Source organism: Oncorhynchus clarkii, chromosome 2 (genome assembly GCF_045791955.1).
Source record: "Oncorhynchus clarkii lewisi isolate Uvic-CL-2024 chromosome 2, UVic_Ocla_1.0, whole genome shotgun sequence".
NCBI lineage: Eukaryota > Metazoa > Chordata > Actinopteri > Salmoniformes > Salmonidae > Oncorhynchus > Oncorhynchus clarkii.
The window spans coordinates 73740241-73765845 of NC_092148.1; the positions used below are offsets into that span (position 1 = coordinate 73740241).

At 43.3% G+C, this 25605-nt stretch overlaps 1 protein-coding gene across 2 annotated transcripts in view; it reads left to right on the top strand.

Annotated features, from left to right (window-relative positions):
- The window catches only part of LOC139373513 (furin (paired basic amino acid cleaving enzyme) b), a 191034-nt gene that overhangs the window by 97922 nt on the left and 67507 nt on the right, over positions 1–25605 (top strand). The window contains exons 3-4 of one of the 2 annotated variants that reach the window (XM_071114111.1): positions 9163–9261; positions 22204–22308. In XM_071114111.1, the coding sequence (XP_070970212.1) occupies positions 9163–9261; positions 22204–22308 (204 nt within the window). The remainder of the gene's footprint in view (positions 1–9162; positions 9262–22203; positions 22309–25605) is intronic. The other variant, XM_071114120.1, reaches the window with a different exon arrangement.

Consider the following 25605-nt stretch of genomic DNA (forward strand, 5'->3'; position numbering starts at 1 on the left):
GTATGTTTGGCGGCGTGAGTCAAGCAGGCTTTGTTGCAAAATAGGAGGCCGATTCTAGATTTAATTTTGAGTTGGAGATGTTTAATATGAGTCTGGAAGGAGAGTTTACAGTCTAGCCAGACACCTAGGTATATGTAGTTGTCCACATATTCTAAGTCAGAACCATCCAGAGTAGTGATGCTAGTCGGGCGGGCGGGTGCGGGCAGCGAATGGTTGAAAAGCATGCATTTGGTTTTACTAGCGTTTAAGAGCAGTTGGAGGCAACGGAAGGAGTGTTGTATGGCATTGAAGCTTGTTTGGAGGTTAGTTAACACAGTGTCCAAAGAAGGGCCAAATGTATACAGAATGGTGTCGTCTGCGTAGAGGTGGATCAGGGAATCACCCGCAGCAAGAGCGACATCATTGTTATATACAGAGAAAAGAGTCGGCCCGAGAATTGAACCCTGTGCTACCCCCATAGAGACCACCACAGGTCCAGACAACAGGCCCTGCGATTTGACACACGGAACTCTGTCTGAGAAGTAGTTGGTGAACCAGGCGAGGCGGTCATTTGAGAAATCAAGGCTGTTGAGTCTGCCGTTAAGAATACGGGGATTGTCGAAAGCCTTGGCCAGGTCGATGAATACGGCTGCACAGTACTCTCTTTTATCGATGGCGGTTATGATATTGTTTAGTACCTTGAACGTGGCTGAGGTGCACCCGTCACCAGCTAGGAAACCGGATTGATCATTTTAGAAAGAGAGGGTCCAGATTGTCTAGACCAGCTGATTTGTACTGGTCCAGGTTTTGCAGCTCTTTCAGAACATCAGCTATCTGGATTTGGGTGAAGGAGAAGCTGGGGAGGCTTGGGCAAGTAACTGCGGGGGGTGCGGAGCTGTTGGCCGGGGTTGGGGTAGCCAGGAGGAAAGCATGGCCAGCCGTAGAGAAATGCTTACTGAAATTCTCGATTATTGTGGATTTATCGGTAGTGACAGTGTTACCTAACCTCAGTGCAGTGGGCAGCTTGGAGGAGGTGCTCTTATTCTCCATGGACTTTACAGTGTCCCAAAGCTTTTTGGAGTTAGAGCTACAGGATGCAAATTTCTGTTGGAAAAAGCTAGTCTTTGCTTTCCTGACTGTCTGCGTGTATTGGTTCCTGACTTCCCTGAAAAGTTGCATATCGCGGGGACTATTCGATGCTAGTGCAGTCCGCCACAGGATGTTTTTGTGCTGGTCGAGGGCAGTCAGGTCTGGAGTGTTCTACATTTTTGAATGGGGCATGCTTATTTAAGATGGTGAGGAAATTACTTTTAAAGAACGACCAGGCATCATCGACTGATGTGATCAATATCTTTCCATATCCTTCCAGGTCGATATCCTTCCAGGATACCCGGGCCAGGTCGATTAGAAAGGCCTGCTCACAGAAGTGTTTTAGGGAGCGTTTGACAGTGATGAGGGGTGGTCGTTTGACCGCTGACCCATAGCGGATGCAGGCAATGAGGCAGTGATCGCTGAGATCCTGATTGAAAACACCAGAGGTGTATTTGGAGGGCAAGTTGGTCAGGATAATATCTATGAGGGAGCCCATGTTTCTGGATTTAGGATTGTACCAGGTTTAGGGTTGTCCTTGATAATTTGTGTGAGATTGAGGGCATCTAGCTTAGATTGTAGGACTGCCGGGGTGTTAAGCATTTCCCAGTTTAGGTCACCTAACAGAATGAACTCTGAAGATAGATGGGGGGCAATCAATTCACATATGGTGTCCAGGGCACAACTGGGAGCTGAGGGGGGTCTATAACAGGTGGCAACAGTGAGAGACTTATTTCTGGAGAGATTAATCTTTTTAATTTAAAGCTTGAACTGTTTGTGCATAGACCTGGAAAGTATGACAGAACCTTGCAGGCTATCTCTGGAGTAGATTGCAACTCTTCCCCCTTTGGCAGTTCTATCTTGATGGAAAATGTTGTAGTTGGGTATGGAGATCTCAGAATTTTTGGTGGCCTTCCTAAGCCAGAATTCAGAAACGGCAAGGACATCAGGGTTGGCGGAGTGTGCTAAAGCAGTGAGTAAAACAAACTTAGGGAGGAGGCTTCTGATGTTAACATGCATGAAACCAAGGCTTCTTTGGTTACAGAAGTCAACAAATGAGAGTGCCTGGGGACACGTAGGGCCTGGGTTTAACCTCCACATCACCCGAGGAACAGAGTAAGATGAGGGTTCGGCTAAAGGCTATCAAAACTGGTCGTCTAGTGCGTTGGGGACAGAGAATAAAAGGAGCAGATTTTTGGCGTGGTAGAATAGATTCAGGGCATAATGTACAGACAGGGGTATGGTGGGGTGCAGGTACAGTGGAGGTAAACCCAGGCACCGAGTGATGATAAGAGAGGTTGCATCTCTGGACGGGCTAGTTATGCTGGGTGAGGTCACCACATGTGAGGGAGGTGGGACAAAGGAGGTATCTGAGGCATCTTGAGTGGGACTAGGGGCTCCGCAGTAAACTAAGACAATAATAACTATCCTAATCAACAGTGTACAAGGCATATTGACATTTGAGAGAGACATAAAGCGAGGCATAAAGCAATCACAGGTGTTGATTGGGAGAGCTAACTAAGGCAACAACAGGTAAGACAACAACAGCTAATCAACTAAGACAACAACAACATTTGCCATCGTGACCCCACTAAAATGTCATTCAGACACACACACACACACACACACACACACACACACACACACACTGCTCAGTGTCTCATGCAGGTCTCTGACTGCAAATACGCAAGCCTGCAGAATCCTGCTGCCCCCAGAGAGCAGCTCTCTGTCCTGCTGCGTCTGCAGTTCTCTCTCCTCACACACATCCATCCTGCCTGGCCCGTCTGTCACAGCCTCCCCCGCTCTCTCTTTCTCTCTCCCTATTTATCTTTCCCTCTCTTCCCTCCTTCTATCACTCTGCCCCCACCCTCTTCCCTTGTTCTCTCCCTCCCCTCATCTCTTCTCCGCACCGCTAGCTGTGTGAAGGTGAGTCAGTTCCCAGTGGCATTACACTACAGTACATAATGGAACACTTCCACAAACAAACGCAGCTCTCCTGTGAATATATGCAGATGTAGGGGGATGATGTCTCTCCTCCACCTCCCGTGCACATTCCCGGGCTGTTAGGGACCATGTAGTGGCGCAGTGGTCTAAGGCACTGCATCTCAATGCTAGAGATGTCACTACAGACCCTGGTTTGCTTCCAGGCTGTATCACCACCTACAGTGATTGGGAGTCCCATAGGGCAGCGCAAAATTTGCCCAGTGTCGTCTGGGTTAGGGTTTGGCCGGGATAGGCCGTCATCATAAATAAGAATTTGTTCTTAACTGACTTGCCTAATAAAATAAAAGTAGGAGGCTATGTATGATCTGTTCCTGCCTGCCCCTGTCATTTTTCTCTAGTGTGCTGCTGTCCCCCTGTCTCTCTCTGTCTCTGTCTGTCTGTATGGTGTCCTTGACTTGTGAACAGTCAGTGATACAGAACTTTGGTACCACTCAGTACATTGCCAGATTGACAGCAAAGTTGGAGGTCACAGACAGAAGGTTGTGAGGAGGACAGAGGAAGGGTGTAGTGTACAGTATCTGCCTTTCCCTAGCATTAAAAGCTATTTCTTGAGTGAATGGGATTGTGTAATGGACGATGGCACCAGCATTATGAAGTATGTGTCCCAGTGGCACAGTAACTGGGGGTTGTTTTCTTAATGGATGTGTCTGCTACTGCTAATGACCTGAGATGGATGTTACTATCCATCCTCAGCCATGGGTAATAGATGTCTTAGTCTATGGAGGTGTGGTGTGTGTTTATGGATAGTGAGGACAAGTATCCTTCACTGGCTGGGTCTCTCGGTCCACTTTGCAGGTGTGAGATAGATGTATGAGTGTGTCTCTGTGTCTGCAGGTACCACAATGGATATGTGTGTGTCGCACGGCACAGGTGTTGTTTAAGCAATAAGGCATGAGAACCCAGGGATTATCACTTCATGTTTCAGCATGATAATTCACGGCCCCATGTTGCAAGGATTTGTACACAATTCCTGGAAGCTGAAAATGTCCCAGATCTTCCATGGCCTCCATACTCACCAGACATGTCACCCATTGAGCATGTTTGGGTTGTTCTGTCTCGACAGCATGTTTCTGCTAATATCCAGTAACTTCGGAAAACCTTTGAAGAGAGGTGGGACAACATTCCACAGGCCATAATCAACAGCCTGATCAACTCTATGCAAAGGAGATGTGTCACACTGCATGAGACAAATGAGACAAATGGTGGTCACTCCAGATACTGACTGGTTTTCTGATCCACGCCTATACCTTTTTTAAGGTATCTGTGACCAACAGATGCATATCTGTATTCCCAGTCATGTGAAATCCATAGATTAGGGTGTGAAGTGTGAAGTGAGGGCCAGCAGCATACCACCCTGCATACCACTGCTGGCTTGCTTCTGAAACTAAGCAGGGTTGGTCCTGGTCAGTCCCTGGATGTGAGACCAGATGCTGCTGGAAGTGGTGTTGGAGGGCCAGTAGGAGGCCCTCTTTCCTCTGGTCTAAAACATATCCCAATTCCCCAGGGCAGTGATTGGGGACACTGCCCTGTGTAGGGTGCCGTCTTTCAGATGGGACATTAAACGTGTGTCCTGACTCTCTGAGGTCATTAAAGATCCCATGGCACTTATTGTAAGAGTAGGGGTGTTAACCCTGGTGTCCTGGCTAAATTCCCAATCTGGACCTCAAACCATCACAGTCACCTAATAATCCCCAGTTTACAATTGGCTCATTCATCCCCCTCCTCTCCCCTGAAACTATTCCCCAGGTTGTTGCTGTAAATGAGAATGTGTTCTCAGTCAATTTACCTGGTAAAATAATGAATAAATAAAAAAGGGTATGATATATTTATTTCAATTGACTGATTTCCATATATGAACTGTAATTCAGTAAAATCTTTGAAATTGTTGCGTTTATATTTTGGTTCAGTGAAAGTTTTATTTCATCCTTCCACCAGACGATATAGTATGTTGTTAGTTCTGAGTATGGGTGTGCCGAGTGGTCGGAGAAAACAAGTATTGTAACGAATATAATACATAATTTCTACAATTATGATCAAAATATTTTCGGGTGCCAGCAAGCATCTTTTCTAAACCATACTGTCTTGTCTTTGAGTCAGTCATGTGTGTGGCCTAAATAACTCAACTGACTAGTTTGCCTGTCTGTAAAGAGAAGGGCTGGCAGTATGTTGATCCTGCCGCTCTGATTGGATGGAGTGAAGCTGTATTTCGTCTGGTTGCCCATAATTTTACCCGATCACATTTCCTCACGTTTTCAGTCTGATCATTTAGATTGCTGCTACCTGCTACTATGATAAATCACATGGTCGAGTATGTTTTCTCCCAAACTATCAATGTGCATAATATCTAACAAGTGGGGCAAGGGTAGAGAAAAAAATGAACCGTTAATGCACTTTCTGACTGATCTGCCCAATGCAAGTTGAGGACACACAGACACAAACACACCCATCCGTCCGCACGCAGCTCCTAATCTGCAGCTTTTTTTGCAGTGAGAACGTGCAGGTAGGTATTTTGCCAACATCTATTTAGGCATATTAAAACACTTAAGTTTTTTCCGATCACAAGTATCATCCGATCCAACTATCAACTCTCAATTTACTGAAACAATTATGAATACCTGTATGGCCATGTCGACACACCCCTAGTTCTGAGGTTCTGAAATTGACCAAACAGGCTGATGGTTATTTTATATTATCATGTTTTGACCCAGCCGTTCATTATATTCATTCCAAGTTGCTATGCTGAACAAATCATTGGCATGAAGCTAGCTATCAGAGGTGCAATGATGACGAGAGACAATAACTTCAATAAATAATGATTTAATAAATAATTGACAAATAGGCAACAAAAACTTCAGCGATTAATGATTTAAAAAATAATGTATAAATAGGCGACAATCCCCTTTAGATTCCCTCAAATTGTATTGTGTTACAAAGTGGGATTAAAATTGATTTAATTGTCATTTTCTGTCTATGATCTACACAAAATACTCTGTAATGTATGTATTCACCCCCCTGAGTCAATACATCTTAGAAACACATTTGGTAGCAATTACAGCTGTGAGTCTTCTTGAGTAAATCTCATAACTGCTTTACACACCTGTATTGTGCAATATTTGCCCATTATTCTTTTCAAAATTCTTTAAACTCTGTCAAGGTGTTCGGGATCAGGGATAGACAGCAATTTTCAACTCTTGCCATAGATAAATTTGTCACTCAGAAACATCCACTATCTTCTTGGTAAGCATGTTGTTATTGTCCTGCTGAAAGGTGAATTCCTCTCCCAGTGTCTGTTGTAAAGCAGACTGAAGCAGGTTTTCCTCTAGGATTTTGGCTGTGCTGAGCTCCACCCCATTTCTTTTCATCCTGAAAAATTGCCCAGTCTTTGCCGATGCCAAATATACCCATACCATGATGCAGCCACCACCATGCTTGAAAAAAGGAAGCAGTTACTCAGTGATGGATCCCTCCGGATATACTGTCCACGTCCTTCCAGCAGGGTTCTCCATACATCGCACGGACAGGAAGAAAGGAAGAAAAATAAAGGTGAAATGTATGTTTCATGATAAACTACTCATGGTGTGATCTGGAATACCTCAACATCAAATGTCAACCTCATTACCTCCTGAGAGAATTATCTTCGGTCATCGTCCTGGCCGTGTATATTCCCCCTCAAGCCAACACCGTAACGGCTTAAGGAACTACACTGGACTTTGTGCAAACTGAAAAACACATGTTCTGAGGTAGCATTAACTGTAGCTTGGGAATTAATAAAGCGAATCTGAGGAAAACACTACCAAAGATTTATCAACAAATCTTCTGTGCTACTCGCTCATAGAAAACTCTTGATCATTGCTATTCCCCCTTCCGGGATGGCTACAAGGCCCTCCCCCGCCCTCCCTTTGGCAAATCAGATCATGCCTCTATTCTGCTACTCCCCTCCTATAGGCAGAAATTGTCATTGTTGGTAATCAGGCCTACCATGGTTGTCGTCTGCAAACCAATCGGAATTGTTTTGATCAAGCGGACTGGGATATGTTCCGGGTTGCCTCTGAGAATAGCATTGACGTATACACTGACTCAGTGACTGAGTTCATCAGGAAGTGCATAGAGGATGTTGTTCCCACTAGGACAAATAGAACTTATCCGAACCAAACACCGTGCATAGAAGGCAATATTTACACAAAACTGAAAGCGCAAACCACCGCATTTAACCATGGAAAGGTAACTGGAAACATTGATGAGTACAAGCATTCCAGCTATGCCCTCCGTATAGCAATCAAACAGCCAAAAGGTCAGTACAGGGACAAAGTGGAGTTGCAATTCAACAGCGCAGACACGAAATTCCAGACAATCACGGATTGTAAAGTCGTAGACAACGACATTTCACTCCTGGACAAACCTAAAACTTTCTTTGCCCGCTTTAATAAAAACACAGTGCCGCCGATGCGTGCCGCTGCCACCCACTAGGACTGTGAGCTCTCGTTCTCTGTGGCCGACCTGAGTAAGACATTTAAGCGTGTTAATCCTCACAAGGCTGCCGGCCCAGATGGCATCCCAAGCCCCGTCTTCAGAGCATGGGCAGACCAGCTGGCTGGAATATTTACGGACATATTCAATCTCTCCCTATCTCAGTCTGTTGTCCCCACTTGCTTCAAGATGTCCACCATTGTTCCTGAACCCAAGAAAGCAAAGGTAACTGACCTAAATGACTATCGCCTGGTAGCACTCACTTCTGTCATCATGGGCTTTGAGAGGCTTGTTAAGTAACATATCACTTCCACCTTAACCAACACCCTAAACCCACTACAATTTGCATACCGCCCCAACAGATCCACAGATGACGCAATCGCCATCGCACTGCACTGCCCTATCCCATCCGGACAAGAGGAATACCTGTGTAAAAATGGTGTTCATCGACTACAGCTCAGCCTTCAACAGCATAGTACCCTCCAAGCACATCACTAAGCTCAGGCCCCTGGGCCTGAACCCCGCCCTGTGCAACTGGGTCCTGGACTTCCTGACAGGCCAACACCAGGTGGTGAAGGTAGGCAACAACACCTCTGCTATGCTGATCCTCAACACCCCACAAGGTTGCATGCTCAGCCCCGTCCTGTACTCTTTGTGTGGCTACGCACGTCTCGAACTCAATCTTTAAGTTTGCAGACGACAACCATGGTAGGCCTGATTACCAACAACGACAAGACTAAAGGGAGGAGGTGAGCGCCCTGGCGAAGCGGTGCCAGAAAAATAACTTCTCCCTCAATGTCAACAAAACAAAAGAACTGATCATGGAGAGAGCACGCTCCTCAAATTAACGGGGCCGCAGTGGAGAGGTTGAAAAGCTTCAAGTTTCTCGGCATGCACATCACTGACAACCTGAAGTGGCCTATTCACGCAGGCAGTGTAACTCAACAAAATGTGAAAACGTTCAAGGGGGTGTAGACTTTTTATAAGCACTAGCTAGCTACCTAGCCAACTAAAGCTAACACACAATCACATCAAGCAGCTGAAATGACAGCAAACAATGTGCATTTTCGTTTGTTTTACCTTTGTTTCTATTTACTATTCTTTGGCTATATCCATTATAGTGATCCTGATAAATGAATTCGCCTGGGTCACAGAAGCTGTCAGTCTCATGACGTTCATATGCATGGCACGGCGGAGATTTAAAAAAAACTGTGGCTTTCTGTACAGGTCGGATGAGCACACAGCGAGGCTTATATTAACCCCCGCTGTACCAAACTAAATACTAGCCAGGGAGCATGGGGAAATAATGTCTAGACCCTTTTTTCCAGGGGAGATTAAGTTTATCTATGCCTGGATGGGCTGTGGGACAGTGGATGCACATTGATACATGTAATGGAACTGGTAACAGGCACTCCCTGCTATCAACCATCAGCATCCAGGATCCAAATGTAACCGTTTTATAAAATGTATTTGTCTGTCTCTAGCGATCTGAGAATGTAATGTGTGTTTGCGTGCGCGTGTGTATACGTGTGTACAAGGGTGCACTAGTGCTATCGATATGTATCTTTGGTTTTCATTGGGACTGCATATCAGTGTCTCAATGTTATTTTTCTGTGTCTGCAGGTGTTTGGGGGTTATTATCACTTCCGGCATCACACCGTGGTGAAGAGATCCCTATCAGGCCACAGGGGAACACACGTACGACTACAGAAGGAACCACAGGTAGGTTACTGTACACAGCCAATGCACCATATAGCAAGGTTTGCCAAATCTTCACTACGCAAGTGCATGCCATGTTGCCAACATATTTTCCAAAACAATTAGGCCTACAAGTAAAAATGCAAAGAAGAACGTTTCTATCGTTTGGTGCCATCATGGAGGACAGTTTGTCAAACTCTCTACATACTGTTCCCTACATCAACAGCTTTGCACACTTCCATCCATATGCTTCTGTTCTGACCTCCCCCCAGGTGTGTGGAGTCATAAATATGCAAATCTTCCTCCAAACAGCACAACAACAACAGCTGGTCTGTGTGTTTGCGTTCTCATTTTGCGGCACGTCTTGTAAAAGCATTGTTTTTATCCAAATGTTAATGAGAAGAGGAATCCAGACATTGGCCCATCTGTTACACAAAGACGTTCACAGCTCGAGGAGTAAGCTTCATTTAGGCAGCTGGCTGTAAATGAGCTCTCAGCTCTCTCAGCCCAAGAGAACTAGTCTTTTTTACCTCAAAGTCAGCTTGTTCAATTCAAATCTTCCAGCATAATTCTGCATCAAAACTCTACTTGTCAAGTTCAGTTCCTCTAGCATGCGCTCATTCTGCATTCTGCAGTATAGTTACAGGCAGAACTGTGTTGTTTGGATGAGGAGATGGAGGTAGGGGACCTTGTCTGCAGGGTAGCTAAACACTGGATCAAAGTTATAAAGTGTATAAAAAAAGTATGCAAGTATTTCGCTACACTCGCAATAACATCTTCTAACCATGTGTATGTGACCAATCCAATTTGATTTGAAGTGAAAACAGGTGTGCCGTGAACGACCTGCAGCTAGCTGTCCCTCCTAGCCAGGGTCAAGTTCTTGAAAAGTAGTGTATGTACATCCAGCAGTTTTCCTGATGCAGAGCCCAAAAAAACAGAAGAAGAAAAACTGATGTAGACGCCTGTTGCAATTAGAAACAGTATACAGGAGCTGTCAACAGTGCAGGTATCTATTCCTTTCTTCAGGCTTTTCTGCCCTTTTCCAGAAAGAGAAAGGAGCTTTCACCCAGGCTTAGCTATGTCAACCTAAGTGGACAGTGAGCCACTAGGCTATGATAAGCTATAGAAAGCTGTGGGTGTCAGTCTAGCTGGAAGCTCAGTGAAGATTACATTCAAAAAGCAATAAGATACAGTAGGGGTTAAAGATAACTGGAGAAATAAGATCTGTGAGAAAGTAATAAGATGGGGAGATCAGATGAGATAGGAAGGAATGAGAGAAGGAGATGGAGGCAGGAATCCATCTAACTTAGGGTGCTTTGGTATTTGGGTAGAAATCAGTCTTACTGTATATATACAATATATCTACAGTGCATTCGGGAAAAGTATTCAGACTGTCACGCCCTGACCTTAGTATTCTTTGTTTTCTTTATTATTTTGGTTAGGTTAGGGTGTGACATCGGTGATATGTGTGTTTTTGTCTCATCTAGGATGTTTGTACTGTCTAGGGGTTTTGTAGATTTATGGGGTTGTTTCCATCTAGGTGTTTATGTAGGTCTTTGGTTGCCTAGATTGTTTCTCAATTAGAGGCAGGTGTTTATCGTTGTCTCTGATTGGGAACCATATTTAGGCAGCCATCTTCTTTGGGTATTCCGTGGGTTATTGTCTATGTTATACGTTAGCACATAGGTTATATAGCGGTCACGTTCGTCTTATTCGTTTTTTGTTGTTTTGTTTAAGTGTTCTTCGTGTTCTTCATTCAATAAAGAAGAATGTATTCACACCCCGCTGCGCTTTGGTCCACTCCATACGACGATCGTGACACAGACTCCTTCACTTTTTTCACATTTTGTTACGTTACTTATTCTAAACTTGATTCAATAGTTTTTTCCCCCTCATCAATCCACACACAGTACCCCATAATGACAAAGCAAAAACAGGTTTTTAGAAATGTTTACAAATGTATTAAAAATAAAAAACAGAATTATCACATTTACATAAGTATTCAGACCCTTTACGAAATACTTTGTTGAAGCGCCTTTGGCAGTGATTACAGCCTCGAGTCTTCTTGGGTATGACGCTACAAGCTTGGCACACCTTTATTTGGGGGATTGGTCCCATTCTTCTCTGCAGATCCTCTCAAGCTCTGTCAGGTTGGATGGGGAGTGTCGCTGCACAGCTATTTTCAGGTCTCTCCCGAGATGTTGGATCAGGTTAATGTCCGGGCTCTGGCTGGGCCACTCAAGGACACTCAGGGACTTGTCCCGAAGCCACTACTGCATTGTCTTGGTTGTGTGCTTATGGACGTTGTCCTGTTGGAAGGTGAACCTTAGCCCCAATCTGAGTTCCTGAATGCTCTGGAGCAGGTTTTCATCAAGGATCTCCCTGTACTTTGCTCTGTTCATCTTTCCCTCGATCCTGACTAGTCTCCCAGTCCCTGCTGCTGAAAAACACCCCCACAACCTCACCGTAGGGAGGGTGCCAGGTTTCCTCCAGACGTGACGCTTTTCATTCAGGCCAAAGAGTTCAATCTTGGTTTCATCAGACCAGAAAATCTTGTTTCTCATGGTCTGAGAGTCCTTAGGTGCCTTTTGGCAAACTATTTTCCTGAGGAGTGGCTTTCATTTGGCCACTCTACCATAAAGGCCTGATCGGTGAAGTGCTGTAGAGATGTTTGTTCTTCTAGAAGGTTCTCTGGAGCTCTGTCAGAGTGACCATCGGGTTCTTGGTCACCTCCCTGACCAAGGCCCTTCTCCCCGATTGCTCAGTTTGGCCGGGCGGCCAGCTCTAGGAAGAGTCTTAGTGATTCCAAACTTCTTCAGTTTAAGAGTGATGGAGGCGACTGTGTTCTTGGGGACCTTCAATGCTGCAGACATTTTTTGGTACCCTTCCCCAAATCTGTGCCTCGACACAATCCTCTCTCGGAGCTATACGGATAAATCCTTCGACCTCGTGACTTGGTTTTTGCTCTGACATGCACTGTCAACTGTGGGACCTTATATAGACAGTTGTGTGCCATTCCAAATCATGTCCCATCAATTGAATTTACCACTGGTAGACTCCAATCAAGTTGTAGAAACATCTCAAGGATGATCAATGAAAACCGGATGCACCTGAGCTCAATTTTGAGTCTCACAGCAAAGGGGTTGAATACTTGTGTAATAAGGTATTTCTGTTATTTGTTTTTAATAAATTAGCAAAAAAATCCAAAACCTGTTTTCACTTTGTCTTTATAGGGTATTGTGTGTAGGTAGATTGATGAGAAAAAAAAATATATTTAATCAATTTTAGAATAAGGCTGTAACAACTAGAGGTCGACCGATTATGATTTTTGAACGCCGATACCGATACCGATTATTGGAGGACCAAAAAAGCAGATACCGATTAATCGGCCGATTTAAAAAAATATATATATATTTGTAATAATGACAATTACAACAATACTGAATTAACACTTATTTTAACTTAATAGAATACATCAATAAAATCAATTTAGCCTCAAGTAGATAATGAAATGTGTTCAATTTGGTTTAAATAATGCAAAAACAAAGTTTTGGAGAAGAACATAAAAGTGCAATATTTGCCATGTAGGAAAGCTAACGTTTCAGTTCCTTGCTCAGAACATGAGAACATATGAAAGCTGGTGGTTCCTTTTAACATGAGTCTTCAATATTCCCAGGTAAGAAGTTTTAGGTTGTAGTTATTATAGGACTATTTTCCTCTATACCATTTGTATTTCATTAACCTTTGACTATTGGATGTTCTTATAGGCACTTTAGTATTGCCAGTGTATAGCCTCCGTCCCTCTCCTCGCTCCTCCCTGGGCTCGAACCAGCAACACAAGGACAACAGCCACCACATTGAAGCAGCGTTACCCATGCAGAGCAAGGGGAACAACCACTCCAAGGCTCAGAGCGAGTGAAGTTTGAAACCCTATTAGCGCAAGCTAACTAGCCAGCCATTTCACTTCGGTCACACCAGCCTCATCTCGGGAGTTGATAGGTTTGAAGTCATAAACAGCGCAATGCTTGACGCACAACGAAGAGCTGCTGGCAAAATGCAGGAAAGGGCTGTTTGAATGAATGTTTACGCGCCTGCTTCTGCCTACCACCGCTCAGTCAGATACTTAGATAATATCTAGTAATATCATTAACCATGTGTAGTTAACTAGTGATTATGATTGATTGTTTTTTATAAGATAAGTTTAATGCTAGCTTGCAACTTACCTTGGCTTACTGCATTTGCGTAACAGGCAGTCTTCTTGTGGAGTGCAACGAGAGAGAGACAGGTCGTTATTGCGTTGGACTAGTTTGGATCCCCCGAGCTGACATGGTGAAAATCTGTCTTTCTGCCCCTGAACGAGGCAGTTAACCCACCGTTCCTATGTCGTCATTGAAAATAAGAATGTGTTCTTAACTGACTTGTCTAGTTAAATAAAGATTAAATAAAGGTGCTAAAAAATCAATTTTAAAAATCAGCAAATCGGCGCACAAATATACAGATTTCCGATTGTTATGAAAACTCGAACTCAGTCCTAATTAATCGGCCACTCCGATTAATCGGTCGACCTCTAGTAACAACAAAATCTGTAAAAAGTCAAGGGGTCTGAATTCTTTCTGAATGCACTGTATATACTACTACTGTAATTTGAGGTAAAGAGTAGTTTCCTGGATATATCCTGTCGTGGAAATTCAGTTCTGAGAGAGATTTGGTTACTTATTCAAACAATCATCTTTATTTAATATCGATTAATTATTGCAATAATGAGGCTGGTCGACCCCCCCACTCTTGAGTGTTGGACCGAGTAACCTAACCTTTACACAAATGCAGAGTCCTATATATAGCTGACACTAACAATGCTCAGTCATGGTTGGTTCAACCCCCCTCATGCAGATTGGGGCATCATAAACCACTATGGGTCCATCCTGTCGTTATCTGCACGTGGGTCGTCTTAACCCCACACTGGCTTAGTTTCCCAGATGATTTTGAGACAATGAGGGGTTGTTCTACACCTAAGCTATCTCTAAAACACATTCTTGTCTCTGTAATGCAGTCTTTAACCCGTTTGTCAGCTCAAGCCATCTCCAGTGACCATATTTGTGTGTTTTCCCCAAGATGGATGTATTAAATATGGTTTCATCTAAATATTAGCGAACTACATGTTTTTTCTGAAAGTGGCGTAATTCAGAGGAAGGATGACGTTCTATAGGTTAGTGACTATAATGTAAGGCTTAGGTAAATTAGTGCATGTAAAGCTTCCGCTAGATCCTCTCAGTGTAATCCTGGACCTGTCTCTCCCATTCCTCCCATTGTCTTGTGTCTTCAGCCCTGCCTGGCTGACTTAGCTCCATTCGCTTTGAATAATCACACACTGCAAAGATGACATTGGCAGAATCGCATAACCCCCACCATTAAACCAGATACTTTTTGTCATCTCTTTTCTCCCTCTCTCTCCTCTCTTATACTCACTCTCTCTCTCACCGTGAGGGATGGATGAAATCTATTTGTTTTCGGGGCAGCTTTTTTATTCCATCTTAACAAACCTCACTGTTACTTATTGAATACTTAGGAGGGGATATTTTCAGGTCCACTCTCTCCAATCTCCTCTCTCCCTGTGGAGTTGTCAGTAGCTATTACACACACACACACACACACACACACACACACACACACACACACACACACACACACACACACACACACACACACACACAAACACAGTGCAGTGTGTCTGGAGGTATTGTGGTTTATGTATCTCCTAAGTCAGATACAGTATGAGGATCAGAGAGGAGACACAGCGTGTCTAGCAGCCCATCATTAGAAACCAGGCCTACCTGAGGATCTGTCTTTTTCAGCAATCTATTTCCTGTGTTTGAGGGGTGCAAAATCCACTTTTCACTTAAATCTCGTTGGATTGATTGCTTTCACTTTACACCTGTGACTCTTTCATACTCTAGCTTTTGTCTGTGATTTTTTTCCCCCGTTAGCGTTATGACCACAGAAATGTTTGTAATGAGCTGTCAAACACACTCTGGTAATGGCTGAATGGGATACATTGTATTTCTGTTGAATCTATAAAGGCTTCTTCACATCGGCAGTTTGAAGTTACTCAAATCCTATTTATTTGCATATCTGATTTGAATCTGTTATTTTTCCTGCAGTCTGAACAGCCAAAAAACACATGGAATCAGATCAAGCCACGTTTCAAACCACCTTCATAGGAGGTTTGAAGTCAGATACAAATCTGATTCCTGGCAATGTGATTTGTGTCTGAACGGTCAAATCATGTTTATTTGCCCTAAAGTGGTTTTTAGACTGTTATTCTGCTTGTTGCTTGCTAACTACTCTGTTGACAGTTTAACAAGAACATGTGGTAGCTAATTGTTTACAAACAAATTAGTGAATGTGCTAGAAAGCTAAACAGGTACCGAGCTAGCTAGTTGACTGCTGTGGCTAGCCAAAAACAGCTACCTAGCTAGCTAGTTGACTGCTGTGGCTAGTCAAAAACAGCTATCTAGCTAGCTAGTTGACTACTGTGGCTATCCAAAAAGGACTTGTTTTGAAAGTTGGATCATGTTATCCTTGGAGGCTTTAAAAGTGTTCTTATCCTATGATTTTGAACATTCAATGCAGCTTGGAATCGTTCATGGCAGGCATTGTTGTCACCTTAGCTTGCTTCTTCTGAGTGATAGGAAACACAAGCACCACCACCAATCAGTCTACACCACTGCGCACACTCCCGTTGTTACTAGCGTAGCCTTGTCAGCAAATGACTACTGTCTAAACACACACAAATCTGATTTGGTCACTTGTAACTTGCTGTTTGGACAGTCAGGACAGTTCAAATCCATGTTGATCTATTGACTGTCCAAACAGCAAGTTACAAGTGGTGACCAAATCAGATTTGTGTGTGTTCAGACAGCAGTCCATAATGGGTATGCGGTCAAACAACCACGCCGCTGCACTGTCAAACACTCCCTAAAACACTTCAGCGAGCAGGCCTTTCTAATCGACCTGGCCCGAGTATCCTGGAAGGATATTGACCTCATTCCGTCATTAGAAGATGCCTGGTTATTCTTTTAAGGTGATTTCCTCACAATCTTAAATAAGCATGCCCCATTCAAAAGATTTTGAACCAGGAACCGATATAGCCCGTGGTTCACTCCAGACCTGACTGCCCTTGACCAGCACAAAAACATCCTGTGGCGTACGGCATTAGCATCGAATAGCCCCGCGATATGCAACTCTTCAGGGAAGTTAGGAACCAATATACACAGGCAGTTAAGAAAGCAAAGGCTAGCTTCTTCAAACAGAAATTTGCATCCTGCAGCACAAACTCCAAAAAGTTCTGGGACACTGTAAAATCCATGGAGAATAAGAGAACCTGCTCCCAGCTGCCCACTGCACTGAGGCTAGGAAACACTGTCACCACCGATAAATCCACAATAATTGAGAATTTCAGTAAGCATTTTTCTACGACTGGCCATGCTTTCCACCTGGCCACCCCTACCCTGGTCAACAGCCCTGCACCCCCCACAGCAACTTGCCCAAGTCTACCCCATTTCTCCTCCAACCAAATCCAGATAGCTGATGTTCTGAAAGAGCTGCAAAATCTGGACCCCTACAAATTAGCAGGGCTAGACAATCTGGACCCTCTCTTTCTAAAATGATCTGTTGCAACCCCTATTACCCCTATTACTAGCCTGTTCAACCTCTCTTTTGTATCGTCTGAGATCCCCAAAGATTGGAAAGCTGCCGCGGTCATCCCCCTCTTCAAAGGGGGAAACACTAGACCAAAACTGCTACATACATATCTCTATTCTACCCTGCCTTTCTAAGGTCTTCGAAAGCCAATTTAACAGAGATCACTGACCGTTTCGAATCCTACCGTACCTTCTCCGCTATGCAATCTTGTTTCCGAGCTGGTCATGGGTGCACCTCAGCTACGCTGAACGATATCATAACCGGCATCGATAAGAGATAATACTGTGCAGCTGTATTCATCGACCTGGCCAAGGCTTTCGACTCTGTCAATCACCACATTCTTATCGGCAGACTCAACAGCCTTGGTTTCTCAAATGACTGCCTCGCCTGGTTCACCAACTACTTCTCAGGCAGAGTTCAGTGTGTCAAATCGGACGGCCTGTTGTCCGGACCTCTACAGGTGGTCACAGGGTTGGGAGTGCCACAGGGTTCAAATCTCGGGCTGACTCTTTTCTCTGAATACATCAATGATGTCGCTCTTGTTGCTGGTGATTCTCTTATCCACCTCTACGCAGACGACACCATTCTGTATACTTCTGGCTCTTCTTTGGACACTGCGTTAACTAACCTCCAGACGAGCTTCAATGCCATACAACTCTCCTTCCGTGGCCTCCAACTGCTCTTAAATGCCAGTAAAACTAAATGCATGCTCTTCAACCGATCGCTGCCCGCACCTGCCCGCCCGTCCAGCATCCCTACTCTGGACTGTTCTTACTTAGAAAATGTTCTTACTTACAAAACTACAAATACCTAAGTGTCTGGTCAGACTGTACACACTTCTTCCAGACTCACATTAAACATCTCCAATCCAAAATTAAATCTAGAATCGGCCTACTATTTCGCAACAAAGCATCCTTCACTCATGCTGCCAAACATACCCTCGTAAAACTGACTATCCTGCCGATCCTTGACTTCGGCGATGTCATTTACAAAATAGCCTCCAACACCCTACTCAGCAAATTGGATGCGGTCTATCACAGTGCCATCTGTTTTATCACCAAAACCCCTTATACTACCCACCACTGCGACCTCTATGCTCTCATTGGATGGCCCTCACTACATATCCGTCCCCAAACCCACTGCCTCCAGGTCATCTAAGTCTTTGCTAGGTAAAGCCCCGCCTTAGCTCAGCTCACTGGTCACCATAGCAGCACCCACCCGTAGCATGCGCTCCAGGAGGTATATTTCACTGGTCACCCCCAAAGCCAAATCCTCCTTTGGCCGCCTTTCCTTCCAGTTCTCTGCTGCCAATAAATGGAACGAATTTAAAAAATCACTGAAGCTGACTAACTTTAAGCACCAGCTGTCAGAGCAGCTCACAGATCACTGCACCTGTACATAGCCTATCTGTAAATAGCCTATCCAAATACCTCATCCCCATACTGTTATGTATTTTTTTGCTCCTTTGCACCCCAGTATCTCCACTTGCACATTTCATCATCTGCACATCTATCACTCTAGTGTTTAATTGCTAAATTGTAATTATTTCGCCACTATGGCCTATCTATTGCCTTAACTCCCTTATCTTACCTCATTTTCCGCATACTGTATATAGACTTTTTCTCTATTGTGTTATTGACTGTATGTTTGTTCATTCCATGTGTAACTCTGTGTTGTTTTTTGTGTCGCACTGCTTTGCTTTATCTTGGCCAGGTAACAGTTGTAAATGTTATAAATGTGAACTTGTTCTCAACTAGACTCAACTAGCCTACCTGGTTAAATAAAGGTGTTTTTTTTGCTGACAAGGATACGCTAGTCATAGTAATGACGGTGTGTGTGCAGTGGTGTAGGCTGATTGGTGGTGGTGCTTCCTATCACTCAGAAGTTATGTAGCAAGCTAAGGTGACAATAATGTGCCTTTATCTATATGCTAACATCGCGCAACAATGCCTAATTTATCATGACCATTACAAATAACAAGTTCTAATTGCTAAATTGCCCTATATACACTTCCGATCAAAGTTAGGGAGCACTTAGAAATGTCCTTGTTTTTTTAAAGAAAAGCAAATTTTTTGTCCATTAAAATAACATAAAATTGATCAGAAATACAGTGTAGACATGTTAATGTTGTAAATGACTATTGTAGCTGGAAACGGCAGATTTTTTATGGAATATCTATATAGGCTTACAGAGGCCCATTATCAGCAACCATCACTCCTGTGTTCCAATAGCACATTGTGTTAGCTAATGCAAGTTTATTATTTTAAAAGGCTAATTGATCAATTGAAAACCCTTTTGCAATTATGTTAGCACAGCTGAAAACTGTTGTGCTAATTAAAGAAGCAATAAAACTGTCCTTCTTTAGACTAGTTGAGTATCTGGAGAATCAGCATTTATGGGTTCGATTACAGGCTCAAAATGGCCAAAAACAAAGACCTTTCTTCTAAATCCCTCCCTAACCCGGACGACGCTAGGCCAATTGTGCGTCGCCCCACGGACCTCCCGGTCACGGCCGGTTACGACAGAGCCTGGGCGCGAACCCAGGGACTCTGATGGCACAGCTGGCGCTGCAGTACAGCGCCCTTAACCACTGCGCCACCCGGGAGGCCCAGTTACGCTTCTCAACTGGGAAGAAACTTCATGAACTGGGATTCTATCAGCAGACATGGTTTGTAGCTGTCTGCCGGTGTGTAGCTACTTTTCTAGGTACTTTTCACGGTGTAGCCTCCAATTTTCTGGTAGAATGCAAGATTGACTTCAAGCAAAACATTAGATTAGTGACTGTAAATGACTGTAACCAAACATTATTATTATTTTTTAAATTATAATTTAACCTTTATTTAGCTAGGCAAGTCAGTTAAGAAAAATTCTTAAACATGACTGTAACCAAACATTCTAGATTTATGAGGAAATGGCAGTGATTAACAGTAGCCTACATTTACTACTGGTTATACTTTTGATATATAGCGGGGAGCACAAATTGGCGGGAGACTGCACATGGAGAGAGAAGTGCCTAGCGTTTTGTCGCCACACAGTATTTGAAAAAAAAAGTGATCTCGGGTTAAAGATCATTATTTAATATCAGTTCAAGTACCTGATTACTCATGCCCATCCCTATTTCGGGGTAACAATTAAGTACAGTGCCTTGCGAAAGTATTCGGCCCCCTTGAACTTTGCGACCTTTTGCCACATTTCAGGCTTCAAACATAAAGATATAAAACTGTATTTTTTTGTGAAGAATCCACAACAAGTGGGACACAATCATGAAGTGGAACGACATTTATTGGATATTTCAAACTTTTTTAACAAATCAAAAACTGAAAAATTTGGCGTGCAAAATTATTCAGCCCCCTTAAGTTAATACTTTGTAGCGCCACCTTTTGCTGCGATTACAGCTGTAAGTCGCTTGGGGTATGTCTCTATCAGTTTTGCACATCGAGAGACTGACATTTTTTCCCATTCCTCCTTGCAAAACAGCTTGAGCTCAGTGAGGTTGGATGGAGAGCATTTGTGAACAGTAGTTTTCAGTTCTTTCCACAGATTCTCGATTGGATTCAGGTCTGGACTTTGACTTGGCCATTCTAACACCTGGATATGTTTATTTTTGAACCATTCCATTGTAGATTTTGCTTTATGTTTTGGATCATTGTCTTGTTGGAAGACAAATCTCCGTCCCAGTCTCAGGTCTTTTGCAGACTCCATCAGGTTTTCTTCCAGAATGGTCCTGTATTTGGCTCCATCCATCTTCCCATCAATTTGAGCCATCTTCCCTGTCCCTGCTGAAGAAAAGCAGGCCCAAACCATGATGCTGCCACCACCATGTTTGACAGTGGGGATGGTGTGTTCAGCTGTGTTGCTTTTACGCCAAACATAACGTCTTGCATTGTTGCCAAAAAGTTCAATTTTGGTTTCATCTGACCAGAGCACCTTCTTCCACATGTTTGGTGTGTCTCCCAGGTGGCTTGTGGCAAACTTTAAACAACACTTTTTATGGATATCTTTAAGAAATGGCTTTCTTCTTGCCACTCTTCCATAAAGGCCAGATTTGTGCAATATACGACTGATTGTTGTCCTATGGACAGAGTCTCCCACCTCAGCTGTAGATCTCTGCAGTTCATCCAGAGTGATCATGGGCCTCTTGGCTGCATCTCTGATCAGTCTTCTCCTTGTATGAGCTGAAAGTTTAGAGGGACGGCCAGGTCTTGGTAGATTTGCAGTGGTCTGATACTCCTTCCATTTCAATATTATCGCTTGCACAGTGCTCCTTGGGATGTTTAAAGCTTGGGAAATCTTTTTGTATCCAAATCCGGCTTTAAACTTCTTCACAACAGTATCTCGGACCTGCCTGGTGTGTTCCTTGTTCTTCATGATACTCTCTGCGCTTTTAACGGACCTCTGAGACTATCACAGTGCAGGTGCATTTATACGGAGACTTGATTACACACAGGTGGATTGTATTTATCATCATTAGTCATTTAGGTCAACATTGGATCATTCAGAGATCCTCACTGAACTTCTGGAGAGAGTTTAATAATTTGGACTGCACTGGCCCTTTAATACAGTTTAAATGTTTTCAAATGAGATGCGCTGTAATGAAAGCCACTCCCGAAAATGAACACTCGGAATAGTGGTATTATGTCTGATCTCACAAACAATGTAAAGTATGTATATATAGGTGTAATCTAGAGGTAAGCGTATTGATTTTTAATCCGGGGGTATCCTGCTATTGACATACTTATTGAATTATGCAGGAGAACATGACAACAACAGTAATTAGTGAGGCAGTCTAGACAGCACAGGTGAGTGCAGGTAGGGTAGACAGAGGAAGTGTTTGATGGCTGTTTCCCCCCTTTGTGTTAATGTATTCATATATGCAAATATATGTTTTTAATGCAAATGAGGCACATATAATTTTCTTAGTTTTAACACAAAATATAAAAAATAAATACCTGATGCAATACATTTTTTAGATGTGCATTCTAAGAAAGAGAGACAGAGAGCAGAGAGATGAAACACACACACACACGTCTAAGGATTCAGATGAATCAGATGGGTCTCCCTACTCTCCCTTTAGATGTTGCTGATGTAACCCAGCTGGGTGGTTTGTAAAGTCTTACTGCAGCTGTAGGACCTAACCATTGGAGCATTGGTGGCCACTTGAAAGCCACAGTAGGAGGCAGACTGTGGATAGTTGTTTCTCATGTCATGGTAATTTCATTCATTATCAGTGCTAATGTGTGTGTGTTTGTGTGTGTTCCTCTTTAGGTGAGGTGGGCGGAACAGCAGGTGTCTAGGCGGAGGAAAAAGAGGGATGTCTACACCGAACCATCCGACCCCAAATTCCCCCAGCAGTGGTACCTGGTGAGCAAGGTAGTTGTAACGCTGGTATAAATAATTTTGGAGACAGGCACAGGAATACACAATAGGGTTTTTTAATACACACAAAACAAACACGTATACAAAAACACTGGGCTGTACCCAAAAGAGCGAGGCTAAACCTCTTTGAACGCCACGGGACGATACCCGTAATACACAATATACAGTGCCTTGCGAAAGTATTCGGCCCCTTGAACTTTGCGACCTTTTGCCACATTTCAGGCTTCAAACATAAAGATATAAAACTGTATTTTTTTGTGAAGAATCAACAACAAGTGGGACACAATCATGAAGTGGAACAACATTTATTGGATATTTCAAACTTTTTTAACAAATCAAAAACTGAAAAATTGGGCGTGCAAAATTATTCAGCCCCTTTACTTTCAGTGCAGCAAACTCTCTCCAGAAGTTCAGTGAGGGTCTCTGAATGATCCAATGTTGACCTAAATGACTAATGATGATAAATACAATCCACCTGTGTGTTATCAAGTCTCCGTATAAATGCACCTGCACTGTGATAGTCTCAGAGGTCCGTCAAAAGCGCAGAGAGCATCATGAAGAACAAGGAACACACCAGGCAGGTCCGAGATACTGTTGTGAAGAAGTTTAAAGCCGGATTTGGTTACAAAAATATTTCCCAAGCTTTAAACATCCCAAGGAGCACTGTGCAAGCGATAATATTGAAATGGAAGGAGTATCAGACCACTGCAAATCTACCAAGACCTGGCCGTCCCTCTAAACTTTCAGCTCATACAAGGAGAAGACTGATCAGAGATGCAGCCAAGAGGCCCATGATCACTCTGGATGAACTGCAGAGATCTACAGCTGAGGTGGGAGACTCTGTCCATAGGACAACAATCAGTCGTATATTGCACAAATCTGGCCTTTATGGAAGAGTGGCAAGAAGAAAGCCATTTCTTAAAGATATCCATAAAAAGTGTTGTTTAAAGTTTGCCACAAGCCACCTGGGAGACACACCAAACATGTGGAAGAAGGTGCTCTGGTCAGACGAAACCAAAATTGAACTTTTTGGCAACAATGCAAAACGTTATGTTTGGTGTAAAAGCAACACAGCTGAACACACCATCCCCACTGTCAAACATGGTGGTGGCAGCATCATGGTTTGGGCCTGCTTTTCTTCAGCAGGGACAGGGAAGATGGTTAAAATTGATGGGAAGATGGATGGAGCCAAATACAGGACCATTCTGGAAGAAAACCTGATGGAGTCTGCAAAAGACCTGAGACTGGGACGGAGATTTGTCTTCCAACAAGACAATGATCCAAAACATAAAGCAAAATCTACAATGGAATGGTTCAAAAATAAACATATCCAGGTGTTAGAATGGTCAAGTCAAAGTCCAGACCTGAATCCAATCGAGAATCTGTGGAAAGAACTGAAAACTGCTGTTCACAAATGCTCTCCATCCAACCTCACTGAGCTCAAGCTGTTTTGCAAGGAGGAATGGGAAAACATTTCAGTCTCTCGATGTGCAAAACTGATAGAGACATACCCCAAGCGACTTACAGCTGTAATCGCAGCAAAAGGTGGCGCTACAAAGTATTAACTTAAGGGGGCTGAATAATTTTGCACGCCCAATTTTTCAGTTTTTGATTTGTTAAAAAAGTTTGAAATATCCAATAAATGTCGTTCCACTTCATGATTGTGTCCCACTTGTTGTTGATTCTTCACAAAAAAATACAGTTTTATATCTTTATGTTTGAAGCCTGAAATGTGGCAAAAGGTCGCAAAGTTCAAGGGGGCCGAATACTTTCGCAAGGCACTGTATATAGCACGCAGCATAAAAGCTGCACCAATTTATAGGTACTCACACCACCAACGGACATGGGAACAATAACCGACAAAGACAGAGGGAACAGAGGGCACATATATAACATACTAATCGGGGGAAATGGGAACCAGGTGTGTTTAATCAGACAAGACAGTCTGGGGTTGATGATAATGAATCCCTTTCAGTGAAGCCTAGACCTCCGAAAGTGGTGGACAAAATGAGCATCAGTATCGTGACAGTAGTAGTCAGATCCCCCAGAACACTGTAGCCTCTACTTTACTAAAGCCAGGAGTTATGCTGAACACATTGTACTATTTGAAATAGAACCTCTTAACACCCCTTTGACATGCCAGTATTTAAAATGTTTAAGACCGTTGATATAGGGATTCTGCCTTTAAAGTGCACTGCCACTTCACTGCTGTTTACCACATTCACATTCTGGACTAGTAACCGGAAGGTTGCAAGTTCAAACCCCCGAGCAGACAAGGTACAAATCTGTCGTTCTGCCCCTGAACAGGCAGTTAACCCACTGTTCCTAGGCCGTCATTGAAAATAAGAATTTGTTCTTAACTGACTTGCCTAGATAAATAAAGGTAAAATAAAAATTCATACCTTTAAAACATAGAGACCTGCTGCCACACAGAAAAGGCAGGATGTAGTAATCGGAGTATTTCAGTGAGGAGCAGGTTTTATTTCCCCCAGTCAGTAAGCCTCTTGTTGACATTTATCTGAAAGCTGGATGTGCTGCCTGCTGAGAAAACTCATCATCTGGGTATCTGTCATTTAACTAAATGTCGTCAAAATGTTCTAAAGCGCTCTTCACTTTGTTTACTTCAACTGTCAAGGCCCAAGTTCATTTCCCATGTGTAGTGAATACATGATGGCAACGAATACATGGAAATAATACATTGTCTGCATGTAGCGCTGGAAGGACAGTTTGCCGAAGTTGAGACTGTTATTATAGAATGACATGGATTTTTTAGGGCCGATACCGATATATTTGTGGTCAAGGAGGCCGTGATCACGGATTCTTATGAAACTAGTAATTGTAGTCATTTTCCGTGATCGGGAAAAAGTGTTTTTTTATAGCTGTCAGGACGCATCTCTAAATAACTCAGCTGCCAGGAAGAAGATTCGAAACAACTCAATAGGCTTATTCAGCTATCTGTCAAGAAATGGGCGTATGTAACTACTTCTACTCTGCTCCCTTTCACATCTCCTCACGTCTCTCTCCATCGCTCATATCACTTGGTGCTGTTTACTGCTAATTTGAGAATTAGCTCAATGGCAATGAAATTTGCTACCGATCCTAAATGTGCATAATTTCTAAGGAGAACAACTGTAGAAAAAAATATGAAACAACGATGCACGTTCTGTCTGAATGTTTCAAACCTGCCAATAGTTTGAGAAGTGAAAACGCACACGCTGCTTTATACAGCTTTGTAGGTTTGAAGATTCTTAGGTAGCTAAACCTATTGCCAACCTTTATTTAGGCATTTTG